General features: G+C 36.5%; 2 protein-coding genes across 6 annotated transcripts in view; one reads left to right on the top strand and one right to left on the bottom strand.

The window, feature by feature from the left end:
- Positions 1–9,789: 9,789 nt before the first annotated feature.
- Positions 9,790–11,622, bottom strand: LOC107662292 (39S ribosomal protein L46, mitochondrial-like). Of its 2 annotated transcripts, none has more exons than XM_016452262.1 (4): positions 11,344–11,622; positions 10,912–11,110; positions 10,657–10,827; positions 9,790–10,323 (listed from the first exon to the last, which is right to left on the bottom strand). In XM_016452262.1, exons 1-4 carry the CDS (start codon positions 11,581–11,583, stop codon positions 10,073–10,075), a joined length of 861 nt encoding a protein of 286 aa, XP_016307748.1. In that variant the 5' UTR covers positions 11,584–11,622; the 3' UTR covers positions 9,790–10,072. The 2 variants fall into 2 exon arrangements, with proteins under 2 accessions (XP_016307748.1, XP_016307749.1); XM_016452263.1 differs by having other exon boundaries at positions 9,791–10,320.
- A 227-nt stretch (positions 11,623–11,849) lies between these two features.
- LOC107662295 (28S ribosomal protein S11, mitochondrial-like) overlaps positions 11,850–18,774 on the top strand; it is a 13,270-nt gene continuing 6,345 nt past the window's right edge. For all 4 annotated transcript variants that reach the window (XM_016452269.1, XM_016452270.1, XM_016452267.1 and 1 more), the window contains exons 1-5: positions 11,850–12,026; positions 13,243–13,359; positions 13,786–13,884; positions 14,362–14,491; positions 15,719–15,784. In XM_016452269.1, the coding sequence (XP_016307755.1) occupies positions 11,947–12,026; positions 13,243–13,359; positions 13,786–13,884; positions 14,362–14,491; positions 15,719–15,784 (492 nt within the window). In that variant the 5' untranslated portion in view covers positions 11,850–11,946. The remainder of the gene's footprint in view (positions 12,027–13,242; positions 13,360–13,785; positions 13,885–14,361; positions 14,492–15,718; positions 15,785–18,774) is intronic.

Raw genomic sequence — 18,774 nt, 5'->3', positions numbered from 1 at the left:
CTATGTGAGTTTTATTTGCAACAAAAAATTGCAATATGCATTTCTACTCAAAAGGTCCACATACAGCTTGTTGTTAATACAATAAAAATAAAAAATAAATAAAAATTAAAACTACATAGCCTAAAATGTAAATGTAACTGAAATTAGTCCAACATAAAAGCATGAATTTAGGTACAGCTGTTTTAATATGCCTCAAACATTGCAGAAGACCATGAAAAAAGTATTAAACAATTCAAGTATAATGGTTTTTATGCCACCAAATGGCATTCTTCAAACAGGCATCAACTTTATGGGACATGAACACATCCTTAAGTTAGATCCTTCCTTTTAAACAGAGAGAGAGAGAGAGAGAGAGTGAGTGAGTGAGTGAGTGAGTGAGTGAGTGAGTGAGAGAGAGAGAGATAGAGAGGTGATTTGAGTGAGTGTGATTTATTAATATAATAATAATTATAATAATTTATGCATTTAGCAGACGCTTTTATCCAACTTAGGACATCAATGTGTCGTCACAAGCCGAAGGGTTTAATTTGGATTTGTCTGTGCATGTTTTTTTTACTCTCATAGATTTTGTTACCATTGCCATGCATTATACGACTGATAGACTGCAACGGTTAAAGTTAAAAATCATCATATGTGTTATACTGAAGAAACAAAGTTACCTACATCTTGGATGCCCTGGGGGTAAGCAGATAAACATCCAATTTTCATTTTTGGGTGAACTATCCCTTTAAGTCTGACTCGAGTCAAGTCATGTGACTCGAGTCCCTCACCTCTGATTCATTGCATGATTTTGTTCAAATTCTTCTGTAGGTAATACATCCGCATTGACATTTAGATATGACAAGTTTCACTTATGTGAATATAACATTTGCATCATTTCCCCTGGCTGTAGAGTTACCTCAGTCATCTTAAATGGACAGTGGGTGATGCCAAGCTGCCACTCTTATAGACCTTTGGGTTATTGATGCCCGATTCCATATGTAGTCATTTGCTACCTATGGATCGTTTGCAGTATCTTAGTAAAGTAAAAGACTTGGTTAGTTAGTTTTTAATGTCAGTTAGGTTATCTGTTAACTGAAACAAAACACCCATCCACATGATATATTCAGAATTATTCCCTTGAATAAAAGTATCACACAGGCAAATTATGAATCTTTACCAATTATCTGCTCCTCTGTCTCAGTATACATAGGAAGCAACTGGACTGATACATTTTCTAAAGAATATGTGAATGGTGCTTGCTTACTTATGCAACATGTAGGAAAAATTAAAGCAATACTTCACCAGCAAATTACAATTTGCGGCAAATTTACTCACCGTCCGGCCATAGATGAGTTCGTGTCTTCATCTGAACAGATTTGGGGGAATTTAGCATTTTATCCCTTGCTCTCCAATGGATCCTCTGCAGTGAATGGGTGCTGTCAGAATGAGAGTCCAAACAGCTGATAAAAACATCACAATAATCCATAAGTAATGTCTTGGCGAAGTAAAAAGACATTGTCATCATTAAGACATTTTTTACTTAAAACCCCCCTTTTCTTGCCTAAAATACAAGTCCTTTATCCATGCTTTCTCCAGTAAAAAAGTTGCCTCATCTAAATCAGAAGAGAAATTTGTACAGATTACAAACACTATTTGCAAGCAAAAACAGTTCTAAACAAATATGTTGGTTGATTTTGATGTGAGAGGACAACAAGGGATGGACTTTTTCACTGGAGAAAGGAATATTATGGATTAATGGACAGGGGTCGTGTGGTTTACTTGTGGATTATTGTGATATTTTTATCAGCTGTTTGGACACTCATTCCGACGGCACCCATTCACTGCAGAGGATCCATTGGTGAGCAAGTGATGGAATGATACATTTCTCCAGATCTGTTCTGATGAAGAAACTCATCTACATCTTAAATGGCCTGAGAGTACATTTTCAGCAAATTTACATTTTTGGACAAACTATTCATTTAAAGCTATAAACGACAATGATTCTGTGATTGACAGAATCTAGAGTTTTAAAAATATAGATTTCTGAGACGGACACATAATTGGATCATAAGCTTGTCAAGATATATAGTCCTCAGGAAAAAGCTGACACAAGACAGGAGGAGCGCCAGTCCAGTGTTGCCAAATGACAATCTGCCAGAAAGAGATTGTCTATATTATATTGGGACTATATTATTAATCTATCTGCAGTGATATTAAGTAGTGCATAAAATTAAAGAGTGAATGCAGATTTTATTCAAGCACAGGGAGCTTCGAGAAATACAATACATAAGTGCGACCAGGAGCGTGCAAAGATGCAAATTATAGAAAATCAGTAGCAGTTCACTTTTATGATTTAATATGGAGTGTGTTCATACCAGTTCCACCTTTTCCCATTCCACGATCTAGTTTGAAATACTGCTTTCACACCAACCAAAATTACTGATGACAAACACACTGCTCTGGAAAGCTGTAGTGTGAAGTGCATATTGATTCCAAGTCACCTAGAAACAAGGCCCAGCAGTTTCAGGCAACGTGATGGAGCAGCGGCTAAGAGAGCCACACAGCAATCATTCAAATCTATAGCAATCTATTGACTCACAAATGCCACCTAATCGATACCACCATATGGGAAAAGGCAGAAAACAAGACCACAAAAGAAAATAATCCATTTAAAAATGCACCAAGGAGCACAGTCGGTGATTATGTGCACATGGTTTTAACACCTCATGCCATCCATATCATGAATGCATTAAGACAGACAGATCTAATTATGTGATCTCCTTCTAGTGAGAGTGGTTTTCTCAAGGACTCTGATAATCCTTAGGGAGAAGATGATATTGGAGTGAAAAGCAGTTATTAGTGTTATCACAGTAGATTTTGGAGGTGATTAAAAACTAGAACTGGACATAACATTGTAGGAAGGGCAATGTCGGTAAACTTTCAATTAACCTGTGAAATTGCTTTGGCCATTTCATGTTCCAGTATTTGCTTATCTATGACAACAAATCCAACAGTGGTTGTTGGGTAATCACACCTTCAAAGAGGCTGCGTGTGATTTGATTTAGTTTCAGCGGTGCACTATTGTAACAAATAATTTCCCACAACTGGAAATGTTGCATAGGTTGCAAACCTTGTGTGCTTTGATGTCTAATGGTCCATACTAAGTACTCATTATATCATCCTGACCAGCAAAATGCATTAAAATTCGTAAGAGCATATGAGGGTTTAAACAGCAAGGCCAATTGCTTTCATTAATCCATGCAGGCTGTCAAATTATGGATTACAGTACATGATACCTTTGTTAATGGCTCAGTCATTTGAGGTAAGACATGATGTAATACATTGTATCAGTCTGAGGTGAGAAGATTTCACTTTTTGGCAGCTGCTTTTGTCCGAAGGTTGCTTTAAATTTTTTCATCTTAGTGAACCAACACAACATAGAAAAACTCTTTCTCTATATCTCTCTTATTTAGCCTCATTTACAAGGGAAATGCGTGTGCATCTTTACAAATGTGCTTATTTGGAAATCCTCTGGGTGTGTGGGAGGATATACAGAAGTTAGTTTAAATTAAATGCAGATTTTTACGGGTAACCGTATTGCAAATTAAAGTCAAGTTTTTACTCTTTTTCATGCATCTACAATTAGGAGTAGGAGTGCATGTATTAGCATTTTCAGGAAATGTTGGTTATGTGTTGAAGGCATGTCAGTGTGATTAAACTCTAATAGTTTTACTTGCCACAATCAATTCTGGAATTTCTACTAAACTTTATTCATTAGTGAGTTTCAACTTGAGTTCACAGGTTTCAAAGTGGTTGTATTACGTATGATGAATTTATCACTGTAAATTGTACTACATTATTTCCCAGCATGCACTGAATATATTGCAAATTACTGTTTGTTCTTCTATTTTTCACTGTTTTACTATTTTTGTTTGTTGTCAACCTCAGTCTTTGTGGAATGAGTATCTAGATGATTATTTTAATTTGTTAGCAACATTTTTTGGTTTGTTCAGCTTGTTTTATGGTGATATGTTTGAGTTCTCACTACATTTATGCATTTATGTGGAATTTCTTCCAAACAGACTTGCATTGCGTGTAAGTTACAGTTCATGCTCTTCCACAAACCCACTATCTTGCTGTTATATTTACATTCACATTTATGTTTGGCACACACTTTTATCCAAAGCGACTTACATTGCATTCAAAGTATACAGTTTATCAGTTCAGACATTCCCTGGGAACATGCTGTTTCTAGTACATTGCCCTACTGTTTGAACTACAGGAACACTGCAGTTAACTTTGCCTGATAGGATAAACCACCTTGGAAAACACTCAGGTGTCAGAGCCGTCAGAATGAGAGTTCAATCAGTTGATAAAAGCATCACAATAATCCACATGACATGTTTTTATCAGCTGTTTGTTTGGACTCTGACGGCAACCATTGACTGTGGATGATCCTTTGGTGAGCAAGTGATGTAATGCTACATTTCTCTAAATCTGTTCCGATAACGAAACAAACTCATCTGCAGCTTGGATGTACTGAACAATATAGAGTTCAAATAATGAAAATCAAACCATTTTTATTGAACTTAAGTCTCAAGTTTAAGTGACTTGACTCATGTTGTAGCTGACATTAAATTAATTGTTCCAGTGTTTCTTCCACTTCCAACCTTGTACCAAAAAGCAAGATGTTCCATTCAAATTAAGTGAATTTTAAAGTCTATTGGGTCAAATGCAAAAGTGAAATACAATTACTAACTATTCACATTACCTAAATTGCTTTCTCCTGCTAAATGCAGAAAGAAAAATGCTGTCTTGCATTAGTTGAATGTGTTTGGCTTCCCAAAAAGTGTGCTTAAACATTTCATACACTTCTTTTCTGTGGAGGGACTGAATACGGTAAGCTCAGCCAAGCAAAGTCATACATGATGAAGCCATATGTTTCTCACTAATTATGCATTTTTTGTTGCACCACAGTGTTTTTGAATGGTAATGTGAATTGCACGTTAATTGATTAATGACCCTCGGCGCCTTTTCCTGGCTTCTATGGCTTAATTTAAACATAACAAACAAGTGCAAAAAGGAATTGCTTCCTTTGCAGGCCAGTGTGGAGCAACTGCTTTAAAAAATATGCATCTATTGTGATTCACAGTGTTTTAACTAAGTTAATTCCTGCAACGCTGACACTATTTCAGCTATTTCAGATGCAAACATTTTAAATTTACCAACAATTTTCAAAATAGCCTCTGCCATTAACACATTATGGATAGATTGTCTTGAAAGAAGCTTGAGAGGGAGACTATGAAGCCGTAAATAGTTGGTAGGGTATCAATCAAGAACATCGGATGGATGCTATGGCGATAGATAATACCCAGAAAAAGGTAAATGTCCCAAAACGATTGTAAAATATAATTCTCGTCTTAACAGGGACTTCTTCAAACATTCCTAATCCCTCTATTTCCCCCAAAGGGATTTCAGTTCAATTTCAGTCTTCCCATTCTCCGGATCCGTACCAGGTCAGGAAACGGGCTCGCTCCCCCCTGTCTTCCTTAGAGCTGCCCAATAGGTGTAATTATGATGGATGGGGCAATTTCCAGAAGCTCTTTTTTGCCAAGAGGGTCATACCCATCTTGGTTTCTCACAAATGTAATGACTTTTCAAAGGAGCGCACTCACAAATGTGCATCCGCAGCACAGTGTTTGAGAGCTGACTTAAGGCCAGGTATGAAAAAGCAACAAATCACTGACTGGTAATGGTAATGACACCTAATGACACCCTTTGCTTTGTGCTCAAGGAACCCATATTCAATGACACATTTTATGTTAGTTTTTCAGTGAAGGATATTCAGTATCACATTTCCCTCAGTGGTGTAATGACTCTATTTTTACGTCACTACGTCACTGAAATGTCAAGACAGCCATTAATTTTTCGATTTGATGAATTTTTGCAAGTAAATCCCAGCATAGGCTAAATATTCTTCTTTAGTAGTGTACGTTTGCTCTAGAAATGAGTTCTAAACAGTAGTGAAATGAACTAGTGTAGTCTATAATAACCTCATTTCTATCTTTCTGACTCACAAACAACATCAGGTAAAGATTTTTACCATAGAGAATTATATATGCAGGCATATCAAATTGGGGTCCAGGGGCCACAAAGGGGTGCTAAAGGATCTGTGGAAAATTTGAGAAGGAAAAAAAAGTGTTTGTATGGCTGTAAAAGTTAACACATACATTTAAGATTAGAAAAAATATATAAAAACCTATAACACCTTAATTATTATTATTATTTAATTATTTAAAATATAAAATGTTATTTACTTTTAAAAAAAATTAAAGCAAGTTCTATTGAAAAATATATTTTCTATGGAAAAATGTTTTATTTATTATATTTTTATGAGACAAGAATAGTGTAACAGTGAAAATGGTTTTCATCAGGTCTAATTATGTGTAGAAAAAATCTTATTATAAATTAAATATTTTATATTAAATTCTAAAAATATTTTTTACATTTTCTTTTGACTTAAGCAGTGACAATATGTCACAAAAGGTCAATTATTCAATTTTTTAAACAAGTTACCTTACACTTCTCACACAGTAAAAAATTAGTCTTTATTTATGAAAATAAATAGCTGCCTTTCTATTTTAAGTAGGGGTCACTCACAAAAGTATATTCACTTCTGGGGGTTCCTTGGTATCAAAATGTTTTGAAAACCCCTGTCCAAATCTGTAGGCTCTAGGATAAGCACATAATATTTTTTTTTTGCTTAAGTTTTATTGACCAATAGTGTTATTGCTTGTTCAGTTAAATGGGCTTTTCTGGATTAAAAAAAGAACACAAATGAAAGAAATGTTAGGTTAACTGGGGTTAAATTTCTCCTTTGGGACTTCATTCCGTACAACCTAAGATGTTGCATTGTACTCTGCACTTTATAAATGGTTGATTGATTGTAGGCTTTGTTTTTTTTAGGGCAGTCATTCACTTTAATTTGAAATGGGACTTGGTGTCTAAAAACAAACAAATAGGAGAGGACAGAGTGCAGAGAAAATATCAATTCTAATATCGTCAAAGGGTGTTTAATCCTCTCAGACATGAAAAAGCATTGTGATAGAGGTGTGAGACATGAGCGAGGACAAAACATGATGATCAGCTAATTGTGGTACATCCCCTCAATAACCTCACCTGATCTCATACAGCTGAGCTCAGTGCTTGAGGTCTTTAAAGGGAGGGAAGGTTCGTACTCGCACCCATTTATTGCTTTCCCAGCTCCATTTAGCTGTCTCTGAAGACCTCAGAGCCCCCGTTTTAACCTTCAATTATGAATTAAGCTGTTGAGGTAAAGCATGTTTATGGGCTAAATGTTGCCAATTTAATTTGAAATGGGATTTGGGTCGAAATGTCTTAGCAGCAAACATGCATAATGTTCTTTATTCTCACCGTTATTAGGTTAGACACTAGCGTCTTGAGGTGCAGCGAGCACTGTATGTATACCTGAACTAATAAAACTAGAACAATATGCCAATATCTGGATTAATGGTAGACTTGAGATACAGTTCCTATAAAAGACTTGTTTTGTTGCTTTACAGCAATGAATCATAGCGGACTTCCTTTGGCTTTTTTGACACTAATCAACAGAAAAACACTCTATAAAGGGATTTAAATACGGAGTATAAAATCCAAACTAATTAATTTCATAAGTATTAATATGACATGAATCAAGTTGATAGGTAAATTACTTGTGTGTAGTCAAAGAGTTTCAGTTGATTGTATAAAAACAACTCAATCTGGGAGCTCCAACTTGTGGTGAGTCAATATTGTGGCAGAACTTACATCATTAAGACAAACAAAAACCCTCTAAGCAATTCTGCAGGAAAGTAATTGAAAAGCTCAAGTCAGGGGATGGCTACAAGAAGACTTTAAGAAGTCATTAAATATCCCTGGTGTATAGTTAAATCAATAATTAAGTAATGGAATGAGCATGCCAGTGCTGTAAATCTACCTAGAGCTGGCTGTCCTAAAAAACGAGTGACCATGGAGGACACTAGTGAGGGAGGTCAGTTCACCAAGACCAGCTGGAAGAGATGGTTTTGTTGGAAGAGACCAAAATAAAGTTGTTTTAGCTATCAAACTAAATACACGTTAGACAAACACAACATATCTTTTGGGAAACATGGTGATGGCAGTATCATGCTGTTGGGAAGCTTCTCTAGAGCAAGACCTTGAAGGCTTGTGAGGATATGAAAACAGCTAAATGCAGGAAAATCCTGTAGAAAAACTGCAAGACTCCTGTGACTTGACACAATATTTGTTTCCAGCAAGACAACAACCCAAAGCTACACAGGAATGGCTTAAATAGACAATGTTAATGTCCATGAGTGGCAAAATCAATCTCAATCCAGTTGAGAATTTATGGATGGACTTGAAAATAGCAGTTTTGCTGAAAGAAACATGCAGTTTCAAGGAAAAAAAAAAAAACATTGCATTGCAGTGACCAAACTATCCACATAAACACAAGTCTGAAATTGCGGTCATCTATTTAATGTCGACGTGAATACTTATGGCTTAAATTGATGATGTTAATGTCCTGGATTGACCAGATCAGTCTCAGTCTTATTGAGAATGTATGGATGGACTTGAAAAGAGCAGTTTTTCAGAAAAAAAGCATGCAGTTTCCAGTTGAAAAGAAGGATTAAGAAAGATGAATACTTATGAAAAGCACATAGAAACATTCAGGAGTGCAGAAAATTGTCAACGCTGTCCCATAAAAATGGAAAAGTTACAGCATATTCTTTGTTTCTGAAGTAACTACAACCCTCAGCTTCGCCATAATGGAGTGACGCTGCACAGACAAGCGAGTTAAAGTCATTTAATATAGACTTGGGCTAATTGTAGTGTTCCAATAAACCACGTTAAAACTATTCTTCTAGAAGTGTGTATTTATTTTTCATTGAATATAAGTTCTGAACTGAATCACGATGCCAGCACAACATTGTGATGTCTGTCAGCCATCGGCAATGGCATCATCTATCGGCCAAATCCTAATACCAAGAAAAGCTCTTGCACTGTCCATTGACTCTCACAAAAACTGTCAAGAAATATCTGGGTCATATTTCACCCCCAAAGCAAAATAAGAAATAATTTTTGGATAAAGAAAATAAAGCCTGTTTTTAGTACCATTGAGGTTTTTCAAAGAAGTCATATCACTTAGCCTTACGAAAAACTGGCTAGGTCCTTTCTCAAGTGTGTGTTCTTTAAAAAAAGTCTCCCTCTGCAAAGCCCGAAGCCCACAGCTGCACTATTTATGAGGAATTTCAAAAGTAATTTCTCTTCCAAATCCCAAAACGCTGGCAGAAATGACTGTCTACAGCCAATTTTTAGAGACCTACCTAATCAAGGTGCCTAAATAATTCATAGTATTACTAATCCCCATTTCCATCAGCACAGCACAAAAGTCAATGACTTTTTGACAACTGAGTAAGCGAGAGAGACATAAAAGTGCAGAAGAGAAACCCCAAGTACAAGGCATTTAAATTTGACAAGACAGAAACATACCAGCCAAAAGCATAATTGGATATCCTTTGTATTTTCGTAAAGGGGGGAGACGGTCCTGTTGGATTGTCTGTCCTCCATTCTTTGTCCATCTACTGCCCTCAAGTGGTAGTATTTTAAAGGACAAAATATGTGCACGCATAAAGAAGTGACAGTGAAGTATAGGAATAGCAAACAATACAATTTCCACCCTGCTGGAAACATGATTTCAAGCTACATTTTAAAATACTTTAAAAAAAGATGAGATCACATGCTATAAAGTCAAAAACTGGACCTTTTTAATATTGCATACATTGTCATAGCAGTTTTCATTTACAAGCAGGATAAATACATATACAAATACAAGTCGGCAGGTGACAATATAGTGTATGGAACATACTGTATAACATCTATATGACAATCTGAACATCACTCATATTGATTGTTGCAGTCATCTGGTGGAATAGGGTCCAAACTCATGGAATCATAGTCCAAAAAATATGAAAAGCATAAACCTGTGCTCTGCTTTCCAACATATTCTCCATCATGTCCATGTCTTCCCATATTACAGAGCCATAATGAAGCGTCTGACTTGTTTCAGGTACTCTGGCTTCAGGAAGTCCTGGAGTTCCTCCTTTTTTACCCAGGCAAATGAATTCTTCTCTAGGGGTAAGTGCTTATGGCTGGACAGCACAGCTTTGAAGAAGAACACCTTGGCTCCAACACTGCCCTCTTTCTGAATTTCCTTTGGGTATTTATATTTGTAAAATCCACAGGGTGCACTGCCAAGGAAAGTGGCCTTTTTATCAGCACCTACAGAGGACAAATTAAACAGAAGCTTAATAATTTAACCTGCAGCACATTCGATTTAAGAATTACAGTCTTATTATATCACCACTGCCAGGCTGAATAATACCTAATATGATTTTGTTAGCGAAAGACTGTGGACCAATTCTTTCCACTAGTCCTCAAAAGTATAAACCATACTGAATTTTTTTTTAACCAGAAAATGTATTCATGTTTCGTTTTTTTCTTGCCCTGCTTGTGATGCGGTGTTAAAACAGCTTTTGTTAAAGCTGACATCAACTCTACAGTAAAAAACAGACCTACCTGAAGCTGTCTAAATGGATATTACAATATAAGCATTACCTGGAAGACTTGCAAGGGCACGTTCGGCCGTCTGTCGAAGTGTCTCTCCCGTCTGCCACTGTATCTGAGGCAGGAGCCAAAGCTTTTGACTGCCAACATCCTTCTTCGCCAACAAGATCAGGCTGTCTGCTAAACAACGCTCTGAAGAACTCACGTCTTTCTCGTCAACACCTGTAGAGTAATTTGTGAACATTCGACATGTTTTATAACTCTGAAATATCTTAAAAACATGATCACTGCCGAAATAATGCTTACCTTGTGACCTCGGAGCTGGTTGAAATTGCTTCGGTTTCTGTTCCCAAATATCTTCCAGATCTTGAGCTGTAACAATTTCGTTGTCCCTATAATCCTCCTCATCTGAATCATAATCCTCTTCTTGTTTCCGGCTCATCCGTGCAGCATCCTCCAGGAGCCTCAGCTCGTGGTCCGAGAGCAGACTTCTCTCTAACTCCATCTGAAACAATAAGCAATCCCGTGAGATGTGTTTGGACAGGTGGCTCATTGCTAGCAGATTAATATTAAAATACAGACAGACACACAGCCTCAAAATATGCTACACAGCACACTAAAATTCGAAAAAGAAAATAAATTACATAAATGGTGAAAAGACATTATGATATGAACATGGTGTGTTTAAAAATAATTATAATATTATATATTTAATGTGCAATACTGATTCTTTCTTACCAGGTGCATTAGCTCCATGAAGTCTTCCTCTATGGGGCTCCCGTCTTGAGAGACCACAGGTAGCCGCTGCAGACATAACGCTCCATGCAGCGCCCACGGAGACGCAGCACCCGCAGTTTTGACATTTTGCGCAGACCACTGTTGCCTAGAGGACGAAACATTTCGCACGCCTTTGTTTAATGTACTTGTAGTTGTTATTCTCCACAATGGTCGACAAAGTCTACTGAAGGGCGCCGCCATGTTGACCGCACGTGTTCCCGTCGTGCTTTGCGGAGTTTGTGAAATAGACGCGACTATTTCGAAAATAGGGGGAACCAGTTTAGGAGAAAAAAGGTTTGGCGGTGTTTACAAAGGTAATTTAATGAAAACAAAGAAGTATTATAGTTATACTCTTTATGATTACTATGATTAACATAACAAAAAATACTTTACGTCACATTCGATACACTGGCGTCTAAAGTATAAGTACAACACCCCTCTGAACTATAGCATGATTGTGACGTTCCCGTTTAACACACTTTACATGCCCCTCAATGTCCGCCAAGCTACCTGAAGTCGTGTGTGTGTGTTTGTGAATAAGCTGCATGATTTAAAACGCACACTATGTATCTTAGGCTGTACAGCTTCATTCGAGGTTCGTGCCAGCAGCTTTTTGAGCCCTTGAATTCATCTGGACGGTTAATGTAAGTATCTCATGTGTTTGTTATAGCAGCACATCTGATAAAGTGTTTGATTTGTATAACAGACGCATTTCCTTCTCTTTTTATAGTTTTTTGTGTTGACGCTATATTTAAGTCAACAAAACAATCATATAGCAAATGCTGACATAACATTAATCTGGTTTTTGGTTGTGGTTCCATGGTAGTGTCTTTTAAGACATGTACTGCTATGATTATGCCATTTTTGGACATGGTACTGTGGTAATACCATGTTTTTTGGACATGACACAATAGTATTTTTAGGTCATATTAAATGAATATGCCTTTTTTGACAATGCATCGTAGTAAAACCATGGTTTCCCGGAAATGTACCATACTAATACTGTTTTCCACCCACCATCTAACATGATTATACTGTGGTGTTCTTTGAAGCACCTCCTAAGTACCATATTCACTATCAGTGAAAGGTTTGGGGATGCATACTCATTCTTTATTACCAGTGTTGGGGGTAACGCATTACAAGTAACGCGAGTTACGTAATCAGATTACTTTTTCAAGTAACTAGTAAAGTAATGCAACAGAATATGACGCAAACCTGCAATAATTAAATGTTAAACAACACAAATATCCTTTATGTATTTATTCCCATTCTATTAACCAATGTCTTTGCTTCTGACCTTCGATGATCCAGTTCATCCATACTAATAAGCAAAAATTACTCTAGACAAACATTTGTGTCTTTTTTTTACTGTTGAAGTGTGTTGAAATTTCTTCTTCTGCATTCTACTGTACGGACGTAAATTTACTTTCCCTTCAGCCTGAGGCTTATTCATTTCACTTTTGGTGTGAAAAGCCTTTTATATTTGCCAAAAATATAACTTTTTTATTTTAAAATCAAACAAGCTAGCCCTGTCCAGATTTAAAAAGTAACGCAAAAGTAACGTAATGCATTACTTTCCATAAAAAGTAACTAAGTAACGTAATTAGTTCCTTTTTTATGGAGTAACGCAATATTGTAATGCATTACTTTTAAAAGTAACTTTCCCCAACACTGTTTATTACTACTGTTTTCCACATTTGACAATAATAGTGAAGTCATCAAAACTATGAAATGACTCAAGACAAAAGGTCTTCTAATTTGAGTTTCTTCAAAGTCGTGACCATTTGTCTAGAGACCAGCTTTGCACATTCAGGACGTATTTTGTTACTGAGGGATCTAATTGGTTGTTGTCTCCTGCAGTGGCGGAAATGTGGGGCTTCAGCGTCCGCTGTCACGCAGTGCCATCCGATTACAAGATACTGACGCCAAACCAGTGGAAACCAAGAGCTCATCATCCCCCGTCAAAAGACTGAAAGAGTATGACAGAAACACTGACAAACACCTGCTTTCAAATAGGGCTTTAACCCAGGGGCTCCCAAACCTTTTTGTCCGTTCTTAGGAAATAACCCCAGAGATTACAAATAATAAATAGATTGTGATGCATTTAGGATTCATTCATGAATAGAAAGTTCAAAATAACAGCATTTATTTAAAACCGAAATCTTTTGAAACATTATAAATGTCTTTCCTGTCACTTTTAATCAATTTAATGCATCCATGCTGAATAAAACAGTTAATTCAAATTAATAAAAAAAACATTGATAATAATAGTTATCGTTGATAATGAAGTATCTCTATATAGATAGAAATATAGATTGATAGATAAATAATTTGAAATTCTGTAGTAGATTTCATGGTAAAATGTTAGTCATTGTTGTTGCTTATATTCTGTTCCCTATTTAGTCTCTTCCCTCCATTTCCGGGTGAGGAGAGCTCCCTGATATGGGACAGCAAGAAGTTTGAAGAGTTACCGATAGCACACATAAAAGCCACATATAACAAGTAAGTTGCTTCACAAAAATTAAATAGTTGCGATTGACAAATGAAAATGGAATTAGTCCAGATATAGTTTGTTTGCTGTGTGCATGCAGCTATAGCATGAGCTTATTTCAGCTCTTACTTACGCTTGTCATTTATCCATCTATTGTGGTGCTTTTGTTGCATATCATGTCCTACATCATGCTTTTTAGTTTGCACATGTGAAATTAATTTACAGTATTTTCTGTGTTTATCTCAGGGCTACAGATGCCCATAGTTGCAGTATGTGCATTATAATTATTATTTATACCTAATACTGCATGTTTACCTAACTCGGCCCACACTATAATAATTATTACAAATAGTCATTTCAACATCGATGCATCCCTGATCACAACCTGTGATTTGTTCTCCATCTCTCCAAAAATACTGGGATTTCATAGTCAGGAGTCCATTAAAACTGCAGGCTGACAACATATTGTCCTTACTTTCTTGCTGTAGCACACACATCCAGGTCACAGATTGTCTGGGCCAGTACATGGTCCGAACCTCGTGTGGATCAGAGGGCTTTAAGAATGTGAAGAAATCCACTCCTGTTGCAGCACAGACTGCTGGGATTTCAGCTGCTGCGGTAAGATGGACCATCAAATTGATTGTTACCAGGTTATTGATAACATATACTGAGATAGAATGACGTGACGTGTGGCCAAATATGGTTACCCATACTAGGAATTAGTGCTCTGCATTTAACCCATCCTAAGTGCACACACACAGCAGTGAACACACACACCGTGAACACACACCCGGAGCAGTGGGCAGCCATTTATGCTGCGGCGCCCGGGGAGCAGTTGGGGGTTCGGTGCCTTGCTCAAGGGCACCTCAGTCGTGGTATTGAAGGTGGGAGAGAGCGCTGTACATTCCCCCCCTCCACCTACAATCCCTGCCGGTACGAGACTCGAACCCACAACCTTTGGGTTACGAGTCCGACTCAAACACAAAGAATGTGTTTTTTTTGTGTGTGGTTATTGAAAATCAATGAATACAAAATAGACTTATTCTGAGTACAATACATTGTAATAAAAATATAGTATAGTTGTCAAGGCATAAACAATATATCATTTTGTTTGAACTGTCTAGTAGAGCTATATCAGACATTTCCATCAAAAATATATTGTCTGTCATTTGAATGTTGTCCACTTGATGGCAGCACATTTCTTTGTAGTATTTTACCACACCCTGCTTAATTGTTAAAGTGCCCTTCTTTAGATTGTGTTTGACTGTTTTTTTTCTGCTTTAAATTTAAATTCATGCTGAAAAATTCTGTCAGAAAAGGCATAAAATGTAATATTACAAAACAGTGCCGGTCAAACCATAATTGGAATATAGAGAACTTTTGAAAGGTGTTTTATTTATTTATTTTTGTAACATATGAAAGTCTTATGTGCGTGTATGTATCCTCAGGTCTGAGATGATCAGCAGTACCTAACTGACTGTTTCAATGTTGTTTATACTGATAATTTGACTGGCCAAGAGAAATAGAAAAATTAAAAATAGCATTTAAAATCTTCGGTTTCATGTTTATACATCTCTTTGGTTACTTCCACTCTGTTTGTAATTTCATCAGCATGTGTCGTGAAGAGTCTAATGACAACCCTGAGTCACAGCAGGCTGTATAATCAGTATATGACTTCCCACTGATAACCATTCATTTGCTGTATGGACACAAGCATTATGATCTAAATTAGTAGTTTCGGACAGACCTCAGATTCTGGGCTCCTGCAATTTTGTGTTTCCTCAGTGATTCATTAGTTTTTATTGTGCTAAATGTTCTAAATGTATGTATGTTTGTCTTGAGCAGAAGGCGAGGGCAAAGGGGGTCACCTACGTCCGTGTGCTGGTGAAGGGACTCGGTCCGGGGCGCTTGGTGAGTAGCTTACTAATGCCTTACTTGATGCCTATAAAGATTTACAGCAAAAAAAATCTGCAGTTCCTTGTGGATTAAACTGCATTGTAGGTGAGAATATCCCCATAGTTCCAGGGAACTATGATATTACTTATTATTTATTGTGACATTTTCCATTTACCTACAGTATATTTTATATGATTCAATAAGATTTTCATATAACTGCTTATCTGTAACTGTGTTAAAACCAAAGTGAACCTGTGCACATTTGAATGCAAATGAGCGTCTTGAATCTGTACAGCTGTCGACATCATCATTTACCTCCACTCTCAAATTAGACACACTATGTTGCTGTTTTCTAATAAACTAGGCAGTGAATTTTGCAGTAAATACCAAAAAATGTCAGTCGTGAAAGGTAAAAAAGGTAAATGCAAAATAGTAATAATTAAAATATTTGTAATTCAAGGGTCCAAGATTATCTATATTGTTATTCACCACTTATTCCTGTGCACAATAGAGAATAAAAGGGCAAAAAACATAGAAAAAGCATAAAGGGAGCAGGGAGCTGTTGAATAAAATAAAGAAAAAAATGTGTCAAATAAAATGTAAAAAGTATTACTAATAATTAATACAAAAAAGAAGATGGTAACAACATCTACATTTTCTAAAGAAAATTACTGCTGTTGTACTACAAAAGTGTGTTGTGTGTGGTTACCAAAGTGTTGCTTTGTGACTACTAAGGTATTCTGAGTGTTTTTTAGCACATTGCTATGTGGTTTTGTGGTCAAAAGACCCCAAGTCTTTGATATTCTAGTCCCTAGATAAGACTTGTCTCTCCTTCAATATACACTACCAATAAAAATGTTTATGGTTTTGTAAAATGTTTTGGAAAGAAGTTTCTTGTGCTCACCAAGGCAGCATTTATTTGATCAAAAATACAGTAAAAACAGTAATATTGTGAAATATTATTACAATATAACATTTAAAATAATTGTTTTCTATTTTAATAGTTTTAATGTAATTTATTCCTGTGATGCAAAGCTGAATTTTCAGCATCATTACTCCAGTCTTCAGTGTCACATGACCCTTCAGAAATCATTCAAATATACTGATTTGGTGCTCATTTCTTATCATTTTTTTTTTTTTAAAGTTTTTTTTAAATCATCTTTGTGCAAGCCATCTTTGAAAATATATTTTTTTTTCTACACAGTTAATCATGTGCAAGTTGAAAATCGTTATGGCACACATCTTCTCAACAAAACACAAATAGTGTTTGACTAGAATGTTTTATTTGTTGTTGATTGATTGATTTTGTTGGTGTTTGTTTGTTCAGATCCTTAAACCTGAGTATGCCTTAACAAACACCACTAATAAAAGAATAAACAAGAAAGTGTTTTTTTACACTACCATTGAGAAATTTTAACCAAACTATGTTACAGACTTTTCGTTAAGACCCTAAAGAATCATATCAACTTGTGGAAAATGGGCATCCAATGACCCCTTTAAAACTTGACTTGCAATCAATCAATAAGGAAATCAGAACAGATGGTTTGATATCCACCAATCACAAGACACATCAGAAAACAAGCTAATAAGCTCCAATGATATGAAAGTGAAAGTGACGTGACGTGTGGCCCATACTTGGAATTAGTGCTCTGCATTTAACCCATGCAAAGTGCACACATACAGCAGTGAACACACACACACACCGTGAACACACACCCGGAGCAGTGGTGACCAGTATGGTGACCAGTAACCAGTATTTTGTACGGAATTAAATAAAAAATTATTCAAAATTTATGGCATCACCCTGAACACATTTGGACCTGCATAGAGACATAGTGGCAGCGACTTTTGCAGTTACATTTTCTTAGGAAAATATACAAATCTAGTTGATTGTATGATTTTAAACCTCCTGCGTTTCATCCGGTTTCTTTTCATGATCCTTTCAGCGGAATGGCAGCAGTGATTATTTATTATTCTCTGTTTGTGCCCGTATGGTACGGCAACAGTTATGCGTGCTGACTATTCAATCAATACTCTGAAACTGACCGATGAGTTCTGTGAGCTCAGCGGCAGTCTGCATGCTCTTACTCTGAGCCGGGTGGGAGGACATAAAGGCTGGGTGAGAATCTAATGAGCCCTTCCAGAGCTGCAGGCAACAGGGGGCTTTTAATACTTGCATTACTCTTTTAACTACCCTTGGTTTATTCACAGTCAGACGCTTCCAGACTAAGTTGCATTTAAGCAGATGGTGGTTGGGCATAAATAAATCAATGCAAAGCCACCAACTGCAGTGGTAACGTATTTGAATCAAATTACTAAATAGACAAGCCAGGGTAAATACTTGTGCTGCTTGTAGAAGAATAGATGTAGATTTGGATTGTTGGATAGAAGTTTGAAAGGAATCAGGGATGCTCAGATGTTACAATTCTGGCCAGTCATTATTTTAATGTTGTGGCCGGTAAATTGCTGATAATATTCTAGATTATTCTAATTATCTATCTAATCTAATTAAATTAAAATCAACTATTTTAAATGCTACAAGTGAATTTAGGCATCACAACATTTTTTTTTTTTTTTTCAAATATACTCACCCTTAGGCTATCTAAGATGTGGATGGGTTTGCTTCTTCATCAGAATGAGAAATTTAGCATTACATCTAGGGTTGCACGATAAATCGCATGCGATATTTAACGCGCATCTTATCAGTAAAGCCGGTTCTGTAATCAGCGGTAAATCTCCATCACCTGCGGGCTTTCACATTGAGCAGCATTAACTACACAGAGCCGTTGTTATTACATCACTTGCTCACCAGTGGATCCTCTGCAGTGAATGGGTGCCATCAGAATGAGAGTCCAAAAAGATGATCACAACCTCTGAACAAAGGCCTCCTGAAGCTAATCGATGCGTTTTTGTAAGAAAAATATCCATATTCAAAACGTAATAATAATCACTTTAATGTAGCTTGCGCTCACTGTTGTACACTGGAAGCAGTTCCGGGCGGATGA

The sequence above is a fragment of the Sinocyclocheilus anshuiensis genome, unplaced genomic scaffold, assembly GCF_001515605.1.
Source record: "Sinocyclocheilus anshuiensis isolate Anshui unplaced genomic scaffold, SAMN03320099.WGS_v1.1 scaffold579, whole genome shotgun sequence".
NCBI classification, from domain to species: Eukaryota; Metazoa; Chordata; class Actinopteri; order Cypriniformes; family Cyprinidae; genus Sinocyclocheilus; species Sinocyclocheilus anshuiensis.
This window is presented reverse-complemented; position numbering and strand designations above follow the sequence as displayed.

What these genes read in the sequence shown, in the direction of transcription:
- LOC107662292 (XM_016452262.1), bottom strand. Translation starts at nt 11,583, where the DNA reads ATGGCGGCGCCCTTCAGTAGACTTTGTCGACCATTGTGGAGAATAACA. An exon ending in TCATGGAGCTAATGCACCTG is followed by an intron (nt 11,111 to 11,343) that starts GTAAGAAAGAAT and finishes TTATTGTTTCAG; the next exon opens with ATGGAGTTAGAGAGAAGTCT. An exon ending in ACCAGCTCCGAGGTCACAAG is followed by an intron (nt 10,828 to 10,911) that starts GTAAGCATTATT and finishes ATTACTCTACAG; the next exon opens with GTGTTGACGAGAAAGACGTG.